At 37.8% G+C, this 17251-nt stretch overlaps 1 protein-coding gene and 1 pseudogene across 1 annotated transcript; one reads left to right on the top strand and one right to left on the bottom strand.

Annotated features, from left to right (window-relative positions):
* Window positions 1-6093: 6093 nt before the first annotated feature.
* LOC137989116 (uncharacterized) lies at window positions 6094-10974 on the bottom strand (annotated as a pseudogene).
* A 193-nt stretch (window positions 10975-11167) lies between these two features.
* On the top strand, window positions 11168-17048 carry LOC137989120 (uncharacterized). The gene is made up of 6 exons (XM_068834995.1): window positions 11168-11581; window positions 11617-11813; window positions 12688-12761; window positions 14152-14243; window positions 15020-15063; window positions 15306-17048. Exons 2-6 carry the CDS (start codon window positions 11634-11636, stop codon window positions 15684-15686), a joined length of 771 nt encoding a protein of 256 aa, XP_068691096.1. The 5' UTR covers window positions 11168-11581; window positions 11617-11633; the 3' UTR covers window positions 15687-17048.
* Window positions 17049-17251: the final 203 nt, after the last annotated feature.

Below are 17251 nucleotides of genomic sequence, written 5' to 3'. Positions count from 1 at the left end.
CAGGTTGTCGACAATATCAACGTAAGACATCCAGACCTTGGACTGTTCACCATTCCCAAAATCGATGAACTTCTGCAAAACCAGTGCTTTGTAGAGTTGCATTGTGTGCTCGTTGAGTGATATCATTTGCAACTTCCGCCACTTGTTCTTCTAAAGCACGAACCACAGGTAAGTTGTTTGGATGTTCTTCATTTACCCATAGAGCAAACTGTTGCCAAGGTAACCTCATCAAAGCTTCATATATGCACTTGTGAACTCTTACGCCTCGATTATATATCTTCCCAGTAAGAACATTTTGAATGGATCCCTCAGCAATCACTCCTGACTCAATGCACAAGGCCTTCAGTCCAGCGTCTTCAAAGCGTTTTCCGATAATGGACATCAAATTGCAAATTGTGTCTTAGGATTATGGAGCTGTAAGTGTTTGGATGCTGCCATTTGATTTCTGCTGCTTTGGCATACAATGCTTGATCCATGACAACAACTATTTCTTTCAGATTCAACACTTTTCTCATTCCATCCGACTTGGAAAGAATTTCATTGACGGTTTTCATCTCAGTAGCAGGTGCATTTATAGTTGGAAGGTATCCAACTGTGTCTTTCGTTATCTCCTCATCATTACGTGCTTGGATGTTGAAACCAGTCCATCCCGGTATCTTCTTGTTGACACAGTGGGTATTTCGTGAAAGCAGCCAAAGAAAGTTCTTCTTGAGCGCAAGTTTACTTTGGGCTTTCTTGTCTTCAGTTACGCCACCAGTCTTAAGTGATTGCGGTCCCACTCTTTCACCTGATATGTAAGTGTTCATAGGTTGAAGTTCCTGTGTGATTGTTCTCTGTTTTCGCTTCTCAATAACTGGTGCTCCTGCAGTAGGAAGATGTGGACCATACAATTGAGGCTGGACTATAATACCGTTTACACGATGAGTCGATCCTTTCCCTGTTAGCGTCTCCTCTAAACGGTCAATATTATCCCATGCTAAGTTCGTAAAAAAAGGTGGGTTTGAATAGCTTTGGGAATAATTGGGCTTTGGTTTAGACTACTGGCAATTTTCTCTATACAAAGTGCAGTGTCGTTTTCCTCAAGCTGGTGGTATGATATACCATGTCCAAACCTGTTCAATATTTACAAAAGCTCAACATTGCCTGTCAGGGTCTTCACACCATACGATAAAAGAACTTGCTTTGTGGGCTTTGTTTTACCGCATGTTACAGCATAGACGATGTCTTGACTAAAAGAGCAGACAAGATTCACGATTCGTTGTGATGGATTACTGACATCAGCTGTAAGCACACTCATCAACAAACGCTTCAGACTCTCTGGAACAGGAAATGACCGGATGTCTACGTCAGATGGATGTATTGGCCATGGTGACTTCCATTTCATGTCCAAGATGGACTTGCGGATGTAAGTGGAACTCTGGTTGATTATCTTACCAATATCGCTCGAATGATGTTTCAGAATGTCAAGCTCTTTCTTCATGACCAAATTCATCTTCACGATGTCCTCCACACTCAAATTCTCTGGAACAACAATAAGCTTTCCCTTGTCATCTGGAAATATTAATAAAATAGAGCCAAACTCCGCCTCTATTTTTCTCCTTATATGCTTTCTGCACTGCACGAAAAAATGAATTTACCTAGGTTTGCCACTTGAGCAAATCTGTAGCAAATTTGGAGCACCAACGTTGCATCATATTTGCACAAAACGCAAATGTTGTTCAAAGATGAAAGTTTGCTTTCATGCAATGGCGGCGTAAATATAAAGCAAACATTAGTTTTACACTAATTTTGCTTTAACTATGCCTCTTGTAGTAAATTTGTTGTTTTGAATCAATTTTGCTGCAATTTTGTCCTGTAGTAAAGGTAACAAAAATATACCCCATATTTGGTGCCATAGCAAATGTACTGTAAATTTATCAGTTTACAGTATAGAGTCAAATATGATCAAACGACGATCAAAAAACAATCTTTGCTACCACTTTACTAACTGTTTTAAAGATAACGAGTGTATACGTCATATTTGGTGCCACAGAAATTTTACTTTAAATTTATGATTTTACTGTATAGAGTAAATATGATCAAATCGTAACCCAAAAACAATCTTTGCTAGCACTTAACCAATTGTTAACACTTCGACCATTGTTGCTCCATTATTGTACGCAGTTTTTGGAGTTCACGATCACGGGATGGATAGATTTTTCAAACAATTTCAGTCGCTTTTAAACGATTTACATGTAATTTCTAATTTCGTTTGTTTTTGCTACATAATGTTAACTTGCGCTTAAATCTAATGATCTTGTGTTTCACTAAATCTTGAAAGTATCTGTAGTTGTTGGATTCATTCCATGGGCTGTCTTTGACGACCGATTTGACGACCATTTTTTATTACTGCCAGTCAGCGGTAGTCCTTCGTGGAACAATACGACGCATGATCATGACCAACTCAAACGTAAGGATTTTTTGGGGAACAGAGTTTTTATTGAGAGCTAGAAACCGCTCAGGAATTCAAACGGTACGTAATTTCAACATTTTAATTGTCTATTACTTCTTTCGTAAGGTATTAAGAATAGGACATCTGTGAACGCGTTAATCGAACAAATTAAGCCTATAAATAATTGCTATTGCCATGTTGACCTTTTTGTAAAGCACAAAGATAGTTTTCTCCTCACAGTATCGATACTTGACAAAGAGAACAGGTTATGAGAATGAATTAAACGATCTCCAAAGGGAAATGTCTATTGAATGTGTAGAGATTAAATGAAGAAATGATTATCAGTTATGAGCTAAGATTAGTAAGGAGAATTTCCATTTTAATACCAAGACTTAAAGGGTTAAACTGCTTAACCAGGGGCAAATAACAGGGGCGAACAAGAATCTTAACGCACAAAAAAAGTTTAAAAATAAGCTTAACTGGAAGAGCCCTAGGGACATGTTTGTATATGGAGTAGCTAGTTGCTTTTTGTTTTCTGTTCACTCAGGATAGAGGGCAGCTTGACCAAAAGTCATTTCACGCGTGCAATCATTTAACAATACATGAGGGCTACTACGAGTGAAGTCTGTGATTGGCACAGTTGAAATGAAATCTGAAAAATGTTCTGGCTTGACACAGGATTTGAACCCATGGCCTCTGAGGTAATAGTACAGCACTCTAACTGCATGAGCTATCATGCCAATGTTCTTAAACGAAAGGCCAGGTGTGAGTTCATTATATCCCAATGATTGTGAATAAACAAATGTGACTATTTAAAATCATGTTAGGTGAACTGCAGATGAGACATGTTGAAATTCGTGATCCTCGTTGACTATCTTTGGCTAGGTCAAACTCCAGCATACACATCCAAGCTGGAGTTCAGTTGACAAGTCATGGCTAAACATGCTTGCATAACAAAAATGACCAGTGATCCTGCTGCTCTCTGACTGGGACGCGAATTGATTGAACAATATTAAATTTACTGTTTGTTTTGTTTTTAAACACCTACATTTTGTATGGTAAATAAACATGGTTTACTAATAAACAAGAGGGTTAACCTAACCAATTTCTATTTCCCTCTAAGGTTCAAAATATCTGGATTCCACTCCACAGCAGCTCCTCTAAGTTTCTCTATGCTTTTTCATGAGAGTTTTTTGCTGTTGAAGCTCTTCCCTACTCTCTAGCCCTGGGTTTCCAGGGCTGTCAATAGCCAGGTATTCTATAAAAAAATAGCATGAACATTACTAATGGTAGGTTTCATTAAATAGATGGGAAAGCACAAGAAAGAATCAAGGCATAACTACCTGAAAAGAAGACATAAAGCTCTAAAAAAGAGGAAAAATGATCAAGAGCCAAGTTTAGAGCAGTGTCAAGCAGAGGATCATTGCAGTTCAAATGAAAAAGAGCCTGGAACAGCTGAAGAATCTCAAGAAAGATGCCACAACGCTGCATCTTATTCTTTATCGAAATATCGCACTCTTGGTGATTTGCCACCTGAACTTCAATTCAATCCAATGAAGGACCATCTCTATTCATCTTTCATAAATTATTTTGAAAATAAAAAAAAGTTACAAAGACTATTAAAAAACCCACTTGGACATCAGTGAACTGGTAAGAGGAACTACAAAGAGTAAATAAGATTTTCTTTATAAGCTTTGATTTTCAAAATATGGTTGTTAGAAACCTTCCGTAACAACAGTTTGGTAGTTATATGCCACCCCGTTAAAGGTGACCTTGTTTACCCTTGGAAAATATCCCTTACCATAAATTATAATTTGTAGTAAATCCAACTTTGAATTTAGTGACTTTAATGATTTTAACCCTTTAATCCCCAATATCAAAAGGGAAATTTTTCTTCCTTGTTCCCATACATTTATTATAGCACTAGTGGGGAAAAGGTCTTAAAATATGAAGGAAATTCATGTTGGGTGATAATATTGTTAATCCTCACAATCTCCCTGATTGATTAAATAGTGAGATGACAAGGAGAAATTTGACGCTGATCACTATTCAGGCTCAAAGGGTTAATGCAATGTCCAGTAGTTCTCAATATTCTACTTTCATAACTAACTTAACAGCAGGGGCTTAAAATGTTTTGAAGTAGGCATCAGACTCTGGAAATGAAGGGGGCTGTGAGAAGTGAGGGGCTGCAAGGCCCGAGCTGATTGCTATGACCAGAGTAACCAGCGACATGTAATCACATAGCCGGACTTGTTTTGAAACAACTGTACAGTATTTACTTTATGGCTCTTGTGCCCTGTGGCGCCATTGTTAATGTCAGGGTGTTCATTAGGCATCGAAGATCAGAGAATTCTCCGGCTCCTACTCTTAAGTGGCTGGCTACATTTTACTCATTCCCTGAGAGAGATTTGCTCTTTTATAATACATGAAATTCTCCTCTTACTTAAAACTATTCTCCTACTGCTAAAATTCTTAATGAAAACCTTGACTGTACATGTACAGCATACAGGACATTCTGCTGCACCATTATAATACTGATGAAGATGATGTCTTTTTCAGGAACATGACAGCTACACTTTATGCTGTTACAGCACAAGGAAATTGGTCAACATCCACACTGTACCTTTATAGTACATGAAGAAATACTAGATTTAAATTGTATAATTTAGCAGTCTGAACATTAGAACGTTAACTGTTTATTAGAAGTTTACAGACATTGTTTGTGTTGCTTTACCTGCGACAAATCTGAATACCTTTGCAGGTAATTTATTTGATATGTTTAATATAAATTATATGATTTGTGTATAAACCACATTGCAATACAAATTTATTAAATTCAGAGTAGTAACTTGACATTTGCTCCATAGTCGTCTTGTTTAAATACCGGAAATATCCAAGCTATGGAAAACAGGCTTTTGCTGATTTAAAATGTTTAGGATAGGTTTTTCCTTCTTGAATGTTTGCGCTTTGATGAAATTAACTACATGTACTGCAATACTGCAATTACCCAGTACTTGAATAAGAACCCCAGTGTGATTTGTGTACATGTAATAAATTTAAAAGTTCAAGCCTTTCAACCCTGAGATCAGCATGCATATTCTCTACATGTTCTCCATACATTAATTTTTCTATTATTCTGATGATGAGAATGTTTAACAATCAAGACATCTATAACTTGGTGATCTTTTCCTATATTCTCATAACCCTTGTGTTTGATTAAGCAGTGATATTAAAAGGAGAAAATAGATGCTGGTCACTCTTAGGGGATAAAGGGTTAATACCATTCATTGGAAATTTCCCTTTTCGCATGCTGAAATGAAGGGCTGAGTGCACAATCAGCCTAACTGACTTTTTAAAGCTATTTTTCATGCAAATACACTGTAAGCTGGATTTTACCTGTGGCCATTGAGTTGATAGGAAACCAATGCACTTTGTTTTTTGGCTAGCTTATCTTTAGTTTTTCAAAATTTCCTTGAGAACCTAGCACTCTACAACCTTCAGGTCATGTTGTTGAATGTGCTGTTAAATATTAGATGTAGATGTCAAAATAAACCTCCTTTCAAGTTGAGGCATGATTTCCTGTCAAGAGCAAGGCCCAAAATGCATTCACATTAAGAGATGGTAAGGGTTATTATTGATTTTTAGTTTTCCTAGGCATTGTATAGTACACTAAACTTTGGAAATCCCAAGTCCTTTCAAATTTAAGAATACCCCACTAACATTGCAGCTTGCGTGGAAGGGGGCAAACAACAAGAACATTTTCTTCCTCAACAATCTCAAGTGCTGGGGTGAATTTTCCATAGATTCTTTGAACAGGTATAAAGCTTGCATCTCCTTCTGGTTCAAAAAGATCCTTGCACCAGACTTCAACTGGAGCTCCTTAGGAGTGTCGGGAGGGATGTGCTTGAAACCAACGCACTGATGCAAGTATGCATGGCACATACTGCCCACTTACTTTCACATTTTGCTTCATAAAAAAATCAACAACTCCAGGCCTCAAATCACCTCCAGAGCTGTCAACTGTTCCCCCAAGTTTACACCATCTCGCTAAGATAAATGCAGATCTGTCACTTCTAGACTTACAAGATCCCAGCAAGTCTCCATTAAATGTGCAAGCGGTAAACCTTTCAAAGTAAGGTGTTACCGAATCTTCTTCTGCTCCATTGAAAATCGCAGTGTAGCATTTCTTTAGATGAACAAGGCTACCAGCATCTAAATTATCTCTAAAGGAAGATCCACAGCATTTGCACAGAGAATCAGCACAGGACCATTCATGACCTTTTCGCACTGGACCAATGGAGAGGCAACTAGCACGAATAACTTGTGAAAAGGTGCAAGCCTGTTCAGCTGATGAATGGTCTGTCAGACTTCCTGACTGTTTAGAGGCCAGTCTTGTTAGCAGTGGCTTAAAACTTTCTTCAAAAGCAGTTGGAAGTGGAATGTCTTTCATAAATTGATTTGCAGTAAATTTCCTCATTAGCTGTATTTCAACTGCCCGTTGATTTGTGCCAAAGTCTCCAAGGATACCGTTGTAACGTTCAAAGCTGAACAGCCAAAATGCATATACTGGTCCATAATCCAGGACACAATTAAGAAGATGAGTGTTTAAATGCATATTTGGTGTAACTTTGTCCTTTCCATACAACTCTTCGAAACGCTTGCAAAACTTTAGTAGGTGTGAATGAGCTAGCATTGCTTTGGCTTCTGTTAAAACTGTTGAGCATAAGTATGTGCAAGCCAAGACAAAATCACGCCACAATTCCAAGTCACGCTTGGGTAAAATGTTCCAAAGTGCATACACAGAAAATAGAACAGTGAATGACTTCCACTGGTCAGCAGTAAAGCCTCCATAACTGTTTCTTATTTTCTTTGGCATTCTTCTAATGGTGGCTGGGACTTTAATCCTGTCTAACTTTTCCTGCATTTGAATGAGGTCATTCTTTTCTAGTAATGGCCTATCAGAATCAAGCCAAATGTTCCTCATGATGTGCTTTGCTGTACCTGTGAACAAGTTGTGCATAGGATCGATAACATGATACCGCACACAGTCGAAGTACGGCAGCTGCATCAATTCACTATACCTAGTGCCATACTTCTGCTCCAAGTCTGAGCAATCACCTGCAGAGGTCTGGTTTAGAATATCTTGCGCTTGCTGTCGGTGCTCATGGTTACTTCTTGGAGGGGAGGGATCAAATCCAGAAAAATCTATCTTTGTACTCACTGTTCCTGGAAAAAACTTTTTACACTTGGAACAGCCACTGTTAGAGGCATGGCCTGTGAAACCACAAACCTTCCGAGCTGCTGGGACATCACAGCCCACACAAAGAAGTGCTGCACGGAATATCTGTGCTGTAGAAGACTCGTGTGCTTTAAAACTTAAGCCATTTTCCCACAAGGCATTCAACTCAGCAACAAGGGGCTTCAAATAAGTGTTGATGTTCAGTTTGGGTTCATGTGGTCCAGGAATGACCCCTACCAAAAACACATTCTCTGGCTTGAACCTTTCAGTCCTTGGCAGATTCATCAGTACCATGTACAATGCCCCAACACTGTATAGAGAGTGCTTGAATGGCTGGAACCAATCAACATTCAACATAAAAGCATAATTTCTGGGTGCTGCAAGAAAAGGTTTTCCATAGGCATACTGCCAGTCCTTCCAGATGCATCCATCAAATATGTCTGCCAGATATCCTTCTGGAATATCCCTACTTCTCCATAATTCACATTTTAAAGCAAAGCCAGGCCTTTGAAGAAAGTACTTTAGATTTTCAGTGATACTATTATAGCAGTACACTTTAAATGGGTAAAGTTTTGTTTCACCAGACTTCAATGAAACCTCTTTCAGAAGTGGCTCCCCACAGCAGGCAGTTCTGCGAAAACGTTGTCGATGGTGTGGAAACTGGATGAAAGAGCATGTCTTTGAAACCTTTGTTCTGTGACGTCTCGTAGCAATCATCAAAGTTGTATAAACTGTTACACTTAGGGCACACAACATACTTTATAAACTTGTCTTGATCAACTCCAAGTTGTTTGCGAAGCAAATGGACTGACCTTGGAAACAAAACAGCAAAACTTGCCACTAATGGAAAAATAGTTCCCATGGAATCAAATACTGCCTGTAAAAATGCAAGGAGCACCTCAAATGCATTGTCTGACAGTGAGCAGAATGATGACCAAAGACACAGGAATATAAGCATCCAACGAACAATAACTTTTGCACTTCTGCTCACTCTAGATGTTTCAGAAACATCAACTGAAGGTAGTTTACTCTGGCCTTGAGGGAAGTCTTCATTGACATCCTCATCTGTAATGTCCCAAAATTCTTGCAGAACATCTGGTCTCATCTTTTCATGATACATAAAATCACCCGAATCTGAATCACTATCATTCAGTAAACGCCAATCTTCTTCTTCAAGATTCTTAATGAAAACACCTCCGGTATCTGTTGGTCACAAGGACATGTAATGAGCAATAAAATATTTATCACTATTTATCCAGACTTTAATACATGTATAACTTGTGCATTTGTGTTATGTATGTACAATCCATTTGAACCTTGGAGGGTTGGTTAGGGGAGCAAGGCTGGCGCAGTGATGAGAGTACTCGCCTTCCACCAATGTGGCCCAGGATCGATTCCCAGACTCCATGTCATATGTGGGTTGAGTTTCCTGGTTCTGTATTCTGCTCAGAGAGGTTTTTCCCTCTCATCGAGGACAAACATCTTATTTGGTTAATTTGATTTCCTTTAATTTGATTTGCAGTCTTGCAATTAGTAGAGCACTTGTGCTTGCCAAAATAACTTTGAAACTTAAATAAAGTGATTATTATCATTATTATTATTATTATTATTATTATTATTATTATTATTATGGTGTGTTACCTGGCTATTCAATTAAAAAAATAGATGATGCATTGACTCTTTGAAACACTGCCTAAGAACAAGTGGTTTCTTGTCATTAATTTTACAGGATCATACAACTGTAAATACACAGTTCGCGAAAAGGATAAAATCAATGTTACAAAAAAACAATTTACCAGAGTTGCTTTGTGAAAAAGTGTCACATCACAGATGAAAACTTAAGCTTCAACTGTATATGTGACCCTCCATATGATTTCAGTAACAAAGCCTGACACAACATGCTTAGCATTCCAAAGACACACTTTATGCGCATATATGATGTTTAAAACAATGAATGACACTACTTTTTGTTTTGGTCAAGTTAGCACACTTGGTCTTTGTTTTGGTTGAGCGTGATCGATGTCATGCTTAGCATGCAAGTTGACACAGAATAGCACTCTACAATAAAATGAAATGTACATGTAGCTAAAATTGTGACCTCCTCCTCATTAAAAAAGTAATTGAAGAGTCTGATTTAAATCCTCGAAACTTGTTTGTGGCCAAATGTTTCAGCTTTGTTTTTCTGGTTTGGAAGTTGATAATTAAAGCTTCGGTTTAGTTTCGGTTGAGTTAACATGTGTGGTGCACACTAACACACTAGTGTGCTGTGTCCTCTCGCATGCTAGGTTTTGTGTTTCCAAGGTTAACACACTTTTTGTGTTTGCCTGCTCACACTCGTGTGTTATATAAAACAAACGTATAAGCTCATTAAAGTGTGCTCTAGCTATATAGCATGCTCAGCATGCATGTTATGGCCAGTTTCTTTTGTTTTCAAGTCGAAGCATGTTGTGAGCATGCTATCACCTTTGTCCCTTAAATCATATAGAGGGTCACACAAGGCGACAAGTCCTTGCGGCATGACGCAGTGACAGGTCTCAGCAACAAGTCGCTTTGTGTGACTTGGGGTATTTTTATGAAAATCGATGAGTAAAAGTACATTGTAGCACTGTCGCAGCGTATGTACTCACAGAGCCATTTCTCACAGCGACCTGTTGCAGCGACTTGTTGTCTATTGTGTTCTGACCTTAAAGGCTGGTGTACACAAACTACATGTATGCAAGCATAAGCACAAGCAACATACTCAAATGCAGTGGCTTATTAGTACCTATTGTTAGAATAAAAGACACTAATTAACAACAAGTCAGTGCATCTGCTCATGTTGCATGTCAACCAGGCCTATTTTTGGAGGAAAAAAAAGTTGAATCACCGGCATTTGACTTAGGAATTTAATGATGCTTACAGTAAAAAATTTTAACTCGTGTAAAATGTGTAGAAATAAGAAAATTTGCGTTTAAAATCATGTTGTTGTTTTGCTTGGTCGCTATTTTAATAAACAAGACGGATTGACTTGACAAGTAGGGGTAACAAAAGAAACATAAAGGGCCACTCAGCTCTTACCTTGTGTCGATCCCGTCTGTGTACACGTATGTGCCTCGCTGTTGACATCTTTGTCCGTGCCGGTGTCCACATTCTCTTCTGGCTCACTTCTTTCAAACAAATCAGACCGTGAATCTGTTTGCATTAAGCAATCGTCTTCGTCTGAAGACTCCTTTTGACGCCATTCACCTTCTTCTGTATTGAAATAGATATCAAAATGCCTTTGATACGTTCTAACAGACACATTCTCTCTACAATGTGGGCAAAACCGCCGCTTAGTTGGAGCCATGTTGAAATGAAATCTGATTTCTCCAAATTGAGCCTTGGATTCAATTCATCAGCGGTTGATCTTGCAAATTAAACAATGAACAGATAACTAATAAATATCCAATGGAAGGCCATGTTGGAAAAAGGTTTGACTTTGCATTGGTCCAAACTGACAGTGTTGACAGATAAAAAGATTGTGTGGCGCTGTTTGAATTCACGCGGGTCACAAGTTCGTCCTTTCTCTCGTTCGCCTCGTTGTTCGCGAGTCAACTTCAGTTACGTACGTTTAATACATTGAAAATGGGGCGACTGCCGCCAAATAAGCCTAGTAGGCATCGCAAGCAGAATCCCAAATCAAATCAGACGTCCAGGAGCCAATCAAGCAATACAGAACGAGCTGTAGGCCGCTTTTATTCCTCGCATTCCTTGGCGGAGAGTGATCATCAAGAGCGAGAAATAGACAGAGCATCCACATCATCTACTACTGGAACGCCACGTGAGAATCGCCGCGATATAGATGCAGAATCGACATTAACTATAACTACACCTCCTCCTAGCACCAGTACAAGCTCTTCGAATTCCACACCAGTCGCTATAATACCGAGAGCTCCAGGGCGCAATAACGCAAATCGTTGCCTGGAGCAATTAAATCTGGCTTCAATGCGGGACAGTGGCGAAACTGGCGACCTTGTAGCCAAACTAGAAGCCTTTTTTGAAAGCCAGCGTCAAAGCCAGGAGGATTTTAATAATCGGATGGAGCATCGCGTGTTAAAGGAACTTAGGAAAGAGCGGGAAAATACAGCACCACCCCCACCAAAACGCCTGTCGAAAGAGCTAACAGTAAGTCAGTTTGTAATTTTGACGGTACCACCCCCTAATTACTACTTTCTTTCGCCCTGAAGGAAAGCTTGTGCAGTTATTTTTTGTATCTAGCAATAGACCACTTTCATAAATGGCGACCACTTTTACATTCTTTTGTATTTATGTTAATTAGACCTACTGCCCTCGTTTTAAAACAAATATTCTTTTGAAATTTCCTCGTTGTAGCGAGGTTAGTAGGGCTTATTAGCATTGAAACAAAAGAATATTTTATTTGGCCACCATTATGAAAGAGGTCTATAGCACACGCTGTTAAAGCGAAGAAGTTTTCATGGACTTGAGCGAGTGGTGGTCATATTTAAAGGGGCACTGTCACGGTATTTTGGCGTCATTTTAAATTTCTGAAATATTCCTGCATCAATGGAACCCCAAAATAATGGTGTAGTTTTGTTGCCTAGGACTATATCACTACACTGAAACCGTTTAATGCCGCCTATCACCTACGATGGAAATGGATTGAAATTTGAAAAAAAACTAGCCAGTTTTTTTCAAATTCTAGAGCCATTCCTTGAAAATATTGGCAAAAATTCATTATGGTTTGCTCTCAGAGCCATCATTCATTTGATATGTTCCAGTTAGTCCATCGGAAGCAATTCGGGGAGGACTAAGGTACCAGGAATTTATTTAAGCGACGAATGGAGCTGAAAACAGCAAAACCTCCATGACAGTGCTCTTTTAATAACAGTGTTCCACTGTTAACATTGTAAACGACATTGTTTTTGAATTGTAGTAATAAGTATGCAAAGGCGACTGCAAAAGTGTGTGTAACACAATTACCGTAAACAGTGTTTGTATTATTGCCTTGTGTATTTTAAGTGTTTTATGTCTGTTTCAGGCCAATGTGAGGGAGGTGTACAAAAGCTTGACAGGGGCAGATGGTGAAAAACTTGCATGGGATGTTTCTAAAAGGTACATGATACATAAACAAGCAAATTTCTATCAAATGTTGTTTTTTGTAATGTGTAATGCTGTGATCTTAATTTTGTTTATCTTGTGAGAGATGACATTTGCCTGACCTTCAAGCTGAGTAAACACAAATTATTTTACTTAAAATATCATGGAACCAAATCGCAGGCAGTAGTTTTCATGAAAAGAATTCAGCAGTTTTACTTAACCATTTAAATATTGTGAGATTTTAATTTGGTGCATATTGTGAGCGATGGCCTTTGCCCAATCCTGAAACGTTATGGACCATGCTGAGTGACCACAATTAATATTCTTGAACCAAATTGCAAACAGTAGTTTTCACTAAAATAATTCAGCAGTTTTATTTACACTGTAAACATTTTAATTGTGAGATCTTAATTTGGTGCATATTGTGAGTGATGGCCTTTGCCCGATCTTTAAACTTTATGGACCATGCTGAGTGACCACAATTAATATTCTTAAACCAAATTGCAATCAGTACTTTCTCACGAAAATAATTCAGCAGTTTTATTTACACTGTAAACATTTTAATTGTGAGATCTTAATTTGGTGCATATTGTGAGTGATGGCCTTTGCCCGATCTTTAAACTTTATGGACCATGCTGAGTGACCACAATTAATATTCTTGAACCAAATTGCAAGCAGTAGTTTTCACGAAAATAATTCAGTAGTTTTATTTACACTGTAAACATTTTAATTGTGAGATCTTAATTTGGTGCATATTGTGAGTGATGGCCTTTGCCCGATCTTTAAACTTTATGGACCATGCTGAGTGACCACAATTAATATTCTTGAACCAAATTGCAAGCAGTACTTTCTCACGAAAAAAATTAAGCAGTTTTATTTACACTGTAAACATTTTACATGTAATTGTGAGATCTTAATTTGGTGCATATTGTGAGTGATGGCCTTTGCCCGATCTTTGAACTTTATGGACCATGCTGAGTGACCTCAATTAATATTCTTGAACCAAATTGCAAGCAGTACTTTCTCACGAAAATAATTCAGCAGTTTTATTTACACTGTAAACATTTTACATGTAATTGTGAGATCTTAATTTGGTGCATATTGTGAGTGATGGCCTTTGCCCGATCTTTGAACTTTATGGACCATGCTGAGTGACCTCAATTAATACAGTGTACTATTCAACCAATTTGTGGGCAGTAGTTTTCACAAGAATAATTCAGCAGTTTTACTTAACATTGTACATGTTAATTTTGATATCTAACATACAGTGTAGGATAGTGCTTGTGATAAGCTTTAACATAGACAAAACTGGATCAAAAGTGTATAATACTGTGTTTATAAACAGACAGTAACTTAAACTCAAGCTCTTAAAATTGCAAAAATTATTGTCCTTTGTTATTTTCAGCTTTGCTGATCCAATTAACAAAACTGTCAACGATGAACTTCTTAATGGTATCCGTAGTACAGACCCTGAGACACCTACAAACACTGTCAAGGGTATGTTCTAAGTTAGTTGTGTTTTATTTAGAATATTTTGTGTATTTAAAGCCCTGCTGTGTGTACTCATCGTTTGCTTTATTTAGTAAAATTTCAATGTTAAAATCTTACCACAGAATTGGTCAAAAACTGTAAAATGCTAATGAATTAACCCCTGTAAGCTATGCATGAGTACAGTAGGAGGTCAAACTTGTACAAAAAAATTCTCCAAAACTAAATATCCAGAATTATGAAAGTAACTTGTTTTGTTGACAGTTTAATGAGCTTTTTACAATCTACACACATCACAGTTGATCTAAATGTCTATTGACTATTCGATGAGAACTTTTTTAGGTTTTTTTCCAGAATCAGACAGTTCAAGTGTATGACTGTATAAAAGAAAGCCACCCAGCGTGGTAAAATAATATACCAGTGCAACTGGTCAGCAGTTGCAATGGGGGAACTTTTCTTACATGAAGTACTTACCAGATAGTATATTTTGCTTTTTATTTGATGATTGGCTACTGAGTGGGAAGATTTTCTTGCTATGACTGGGCACTATGAAAATTTTTCTCGGCTTGACATATCATATCCGAGTTAGTGTTAATGTTGATTTAGGGACGGATGTGTAATAAATATTAATTTTTTGTACAATTTTAACCAAACATGCTTGATTTTAGTCAAATTCTGTCTGTCAGAAAAGAGTTAAAAGCTGGAAATAACAATGTTGTTCATGTGAGTTTAATTTTTTAGTGTACTGTATTTAACATCAGTTTCTTTTTTTTTTTTTCATTTAGCTGCAATGCGGGTTCACTTTAAGACAAAGAAACGGCAACACAAAGTTGTTTCAAACAATAAACAAAATGAATTCCTCAAGGAGCAGCGGAAGAGAAGTTGAAAGAACATGGTAAGTATCAAGCGCACATAACGTTTATGTACGTGAATACATGTACAACGTATCACCAATTATTCAGAGCCTCATTAGTTCATGTTTGGTTTGAGCTGTAAGATTATTGCTGCAACTTTGTACCATAGGTTACTCTTGTGTTGATTGTTAATGTATTCTCTTTGTTCTTTCTTTAGAAACGTACAAACCACAAGAAGGCTCTGAGGGAGTCAACAAGCATAAATGAGGCTGATAAGGAAAAATTCAGAAGTGTCTTAACAGCTGATTACATGTCATCTGAGGAATCCTTGTCTGAACCGGATTCACAAGATGCAGGTGATACTTCCGGTTCAGACCAGGATGTACCAAAGAAGAAAAAATTGTGTGTACGGCCACTTCCTTGGCGCAGTGTTGAAGTGAATACTTTAATTGTCCGCCTCGATCGAAAAATCATCAGGAAAAGAACCCCAAGAAGCAGTTGGATGAGCATGGAGCGAACAGTAGGGCCTCCTTCAACACGGGAAGCACCAGAAGATGCTCCAGAGTTTGCTCTTCTAGCTCTTCATGAGGAAGTTTAAGGAACCACAACGGCAATGACAAACAACAGGTTTAAATTTGCAAAACAATGACCTGCATGAAAATTTTTCAAATTTTGTGTTAATCCCCGGCAATTAATAGAAACCATGGATTCATACTTCTGGCCCTGAATGGAGATATTTTGATTCGTGACTTGGTTTGACTACATGTAGGTGTCGTGGTTTGTCAGGAAATTATATCTTCCCTCAAGTTTTGAAGATAATTTTGGCTAACAGCCTATAAGGTGATTATTTGATTAAGGAATACGCAGAAAAGATGATTTTCTGTGCAATATTTACAAATTGCTAATTCCTCGTGCAGTCTTGCCTCGCTCGTAGGTTCTCATTGAAAAGAGAAAATGACGGCGCACCTGGAAGGCTGATGAATATTTATTTTCTTTCAAGCATCGGACCGAGATAGGCCAGTATGCGGACGTCTCGGAAGACTTCCGCTCGTCTAAAAATAACTTTCGTGGACATGACATATCCTAAGGGCTGGACGGGGAGCCTCCCTCTCTGTCCCCTCATTTTCTCTTGGTTGACCTTTGTAACATAAACAGTGATGTGTGTCACGTGCATGGCAAAATGATAAGGATTTGTATGGGGAAAAACTGTTTCAAATTTGAAGGCAAAATTAGGAATGATTTTTCAATAAAATTTCCTCACCTGAATTTGAGAGAAACCGATGGAACAGAAACTCAGGTGAGGAAATTTAATTGATAATTCCTCTTTTTGCCTTCAAATTTTCCCCATACAAATCCTTATAATTTTGCCATGGATGCTGATGCTCAAATTACTTGTACATGACATGCGTCGCTGTTTATGTTACAAGGTCAACACAAATTGCGAGCTCTGGCTACCTGTGGTGTTTACCATTTAACCTAAGTGAGCATGTTCACATAGTTGCAGAAAATGCTTAACCACTCCACAGAAGGCCGCTGGAATGAAGGTGTCTGAAATGCTACATTTTTGTAGGAAATGGCTGAAACTGAATTGGAATTTCTAGGCTAGGGAAGAGGGTGCAAAACCAAAATAAAAATCTTTGGTGCAGGAAGAATAGATAATATTTCTGAGCCCCCACCCCAATAAAGCCAATCTATTTCACATGTGGTCTGTGGTTCTGCAATTTCAGGTGTTTATTTGAGGGTCGCATTTATTACGTCATTTACAGTACCTGATTCAGATGGTGGAAAGATTATTGTAAAATTTAATAAATCATTGCGTTTACGCTGGTGTCCAAAGAAAATATATGTAAATGATTGTTAACTGTGCCAGTGCTTTTTCAAGTAAAAACAGTAATTTTTAGTCTCAGTAGTCATTTGAAGATCGGAATACATTAAATTTTCCTCAAATACTCAGTGAATAATTGTTAAGGATAATAAACATGTGAAATAGAAATTATTATTGACAATTAATAATTATCTGTGACTTTAAAATATGCTTTTTTGCAGTTTTATTTTAGAATGTTTTATATAAGTTCATCATATAATTTGTGGATATTGATGTGGACTTTTAAATAGAGATTTTTCTTTTATATGCACAGAAACATAATCATGTTTTATAGTTTT

Source organism: Montipora foliosa, unplaced genomic scaffold, assembly GCF_036669935.1.
Source record: "Montipora foliosa isolate CH-2021 unplaced genomic scaffold, ASM3666993v2 scaffold_441, whole genome shotgun sequence".
Lineage (NCBI taxonomy): Eukaryota > Metazoa > Cnidaria > Anthozoa > Scleractinia > Acroporidae > Montipora > Montipora foliosa.
The sequence above is the reverse complement of the archived record's forward strand: the minus strand, read 5'-3'. Positions and strand labels throughout refer to the sequence as shown.

What these genes read in the sequence shown, in the direction of transcription:
- LOC137989120 (XM_068834995.1), top strand. Translation starts at nt 11,634, where the DNA reads ATGCGGGACAGTGGCGAAACTGGCGACCTTGTAGCCAAACTAGAAGCC. An exon ending in GCATGGGATGTTTCTAAAAG is followed by an intron (nt 12,762 to 14,151) that starts GTACATGATACA and finishes TGTTATTTTCAG; the next exon opens with CTTTGCTGATCCAATTAACA. An exon ending in CAAAGAAACGGCAACACAAA is followed by an intron (nt 15,064 to 15,305) that starts GTTGTTTCAAAC and finishes TTCTTTCTTTAG; the next exon opens with AAACGTACAAACCACAAGAA.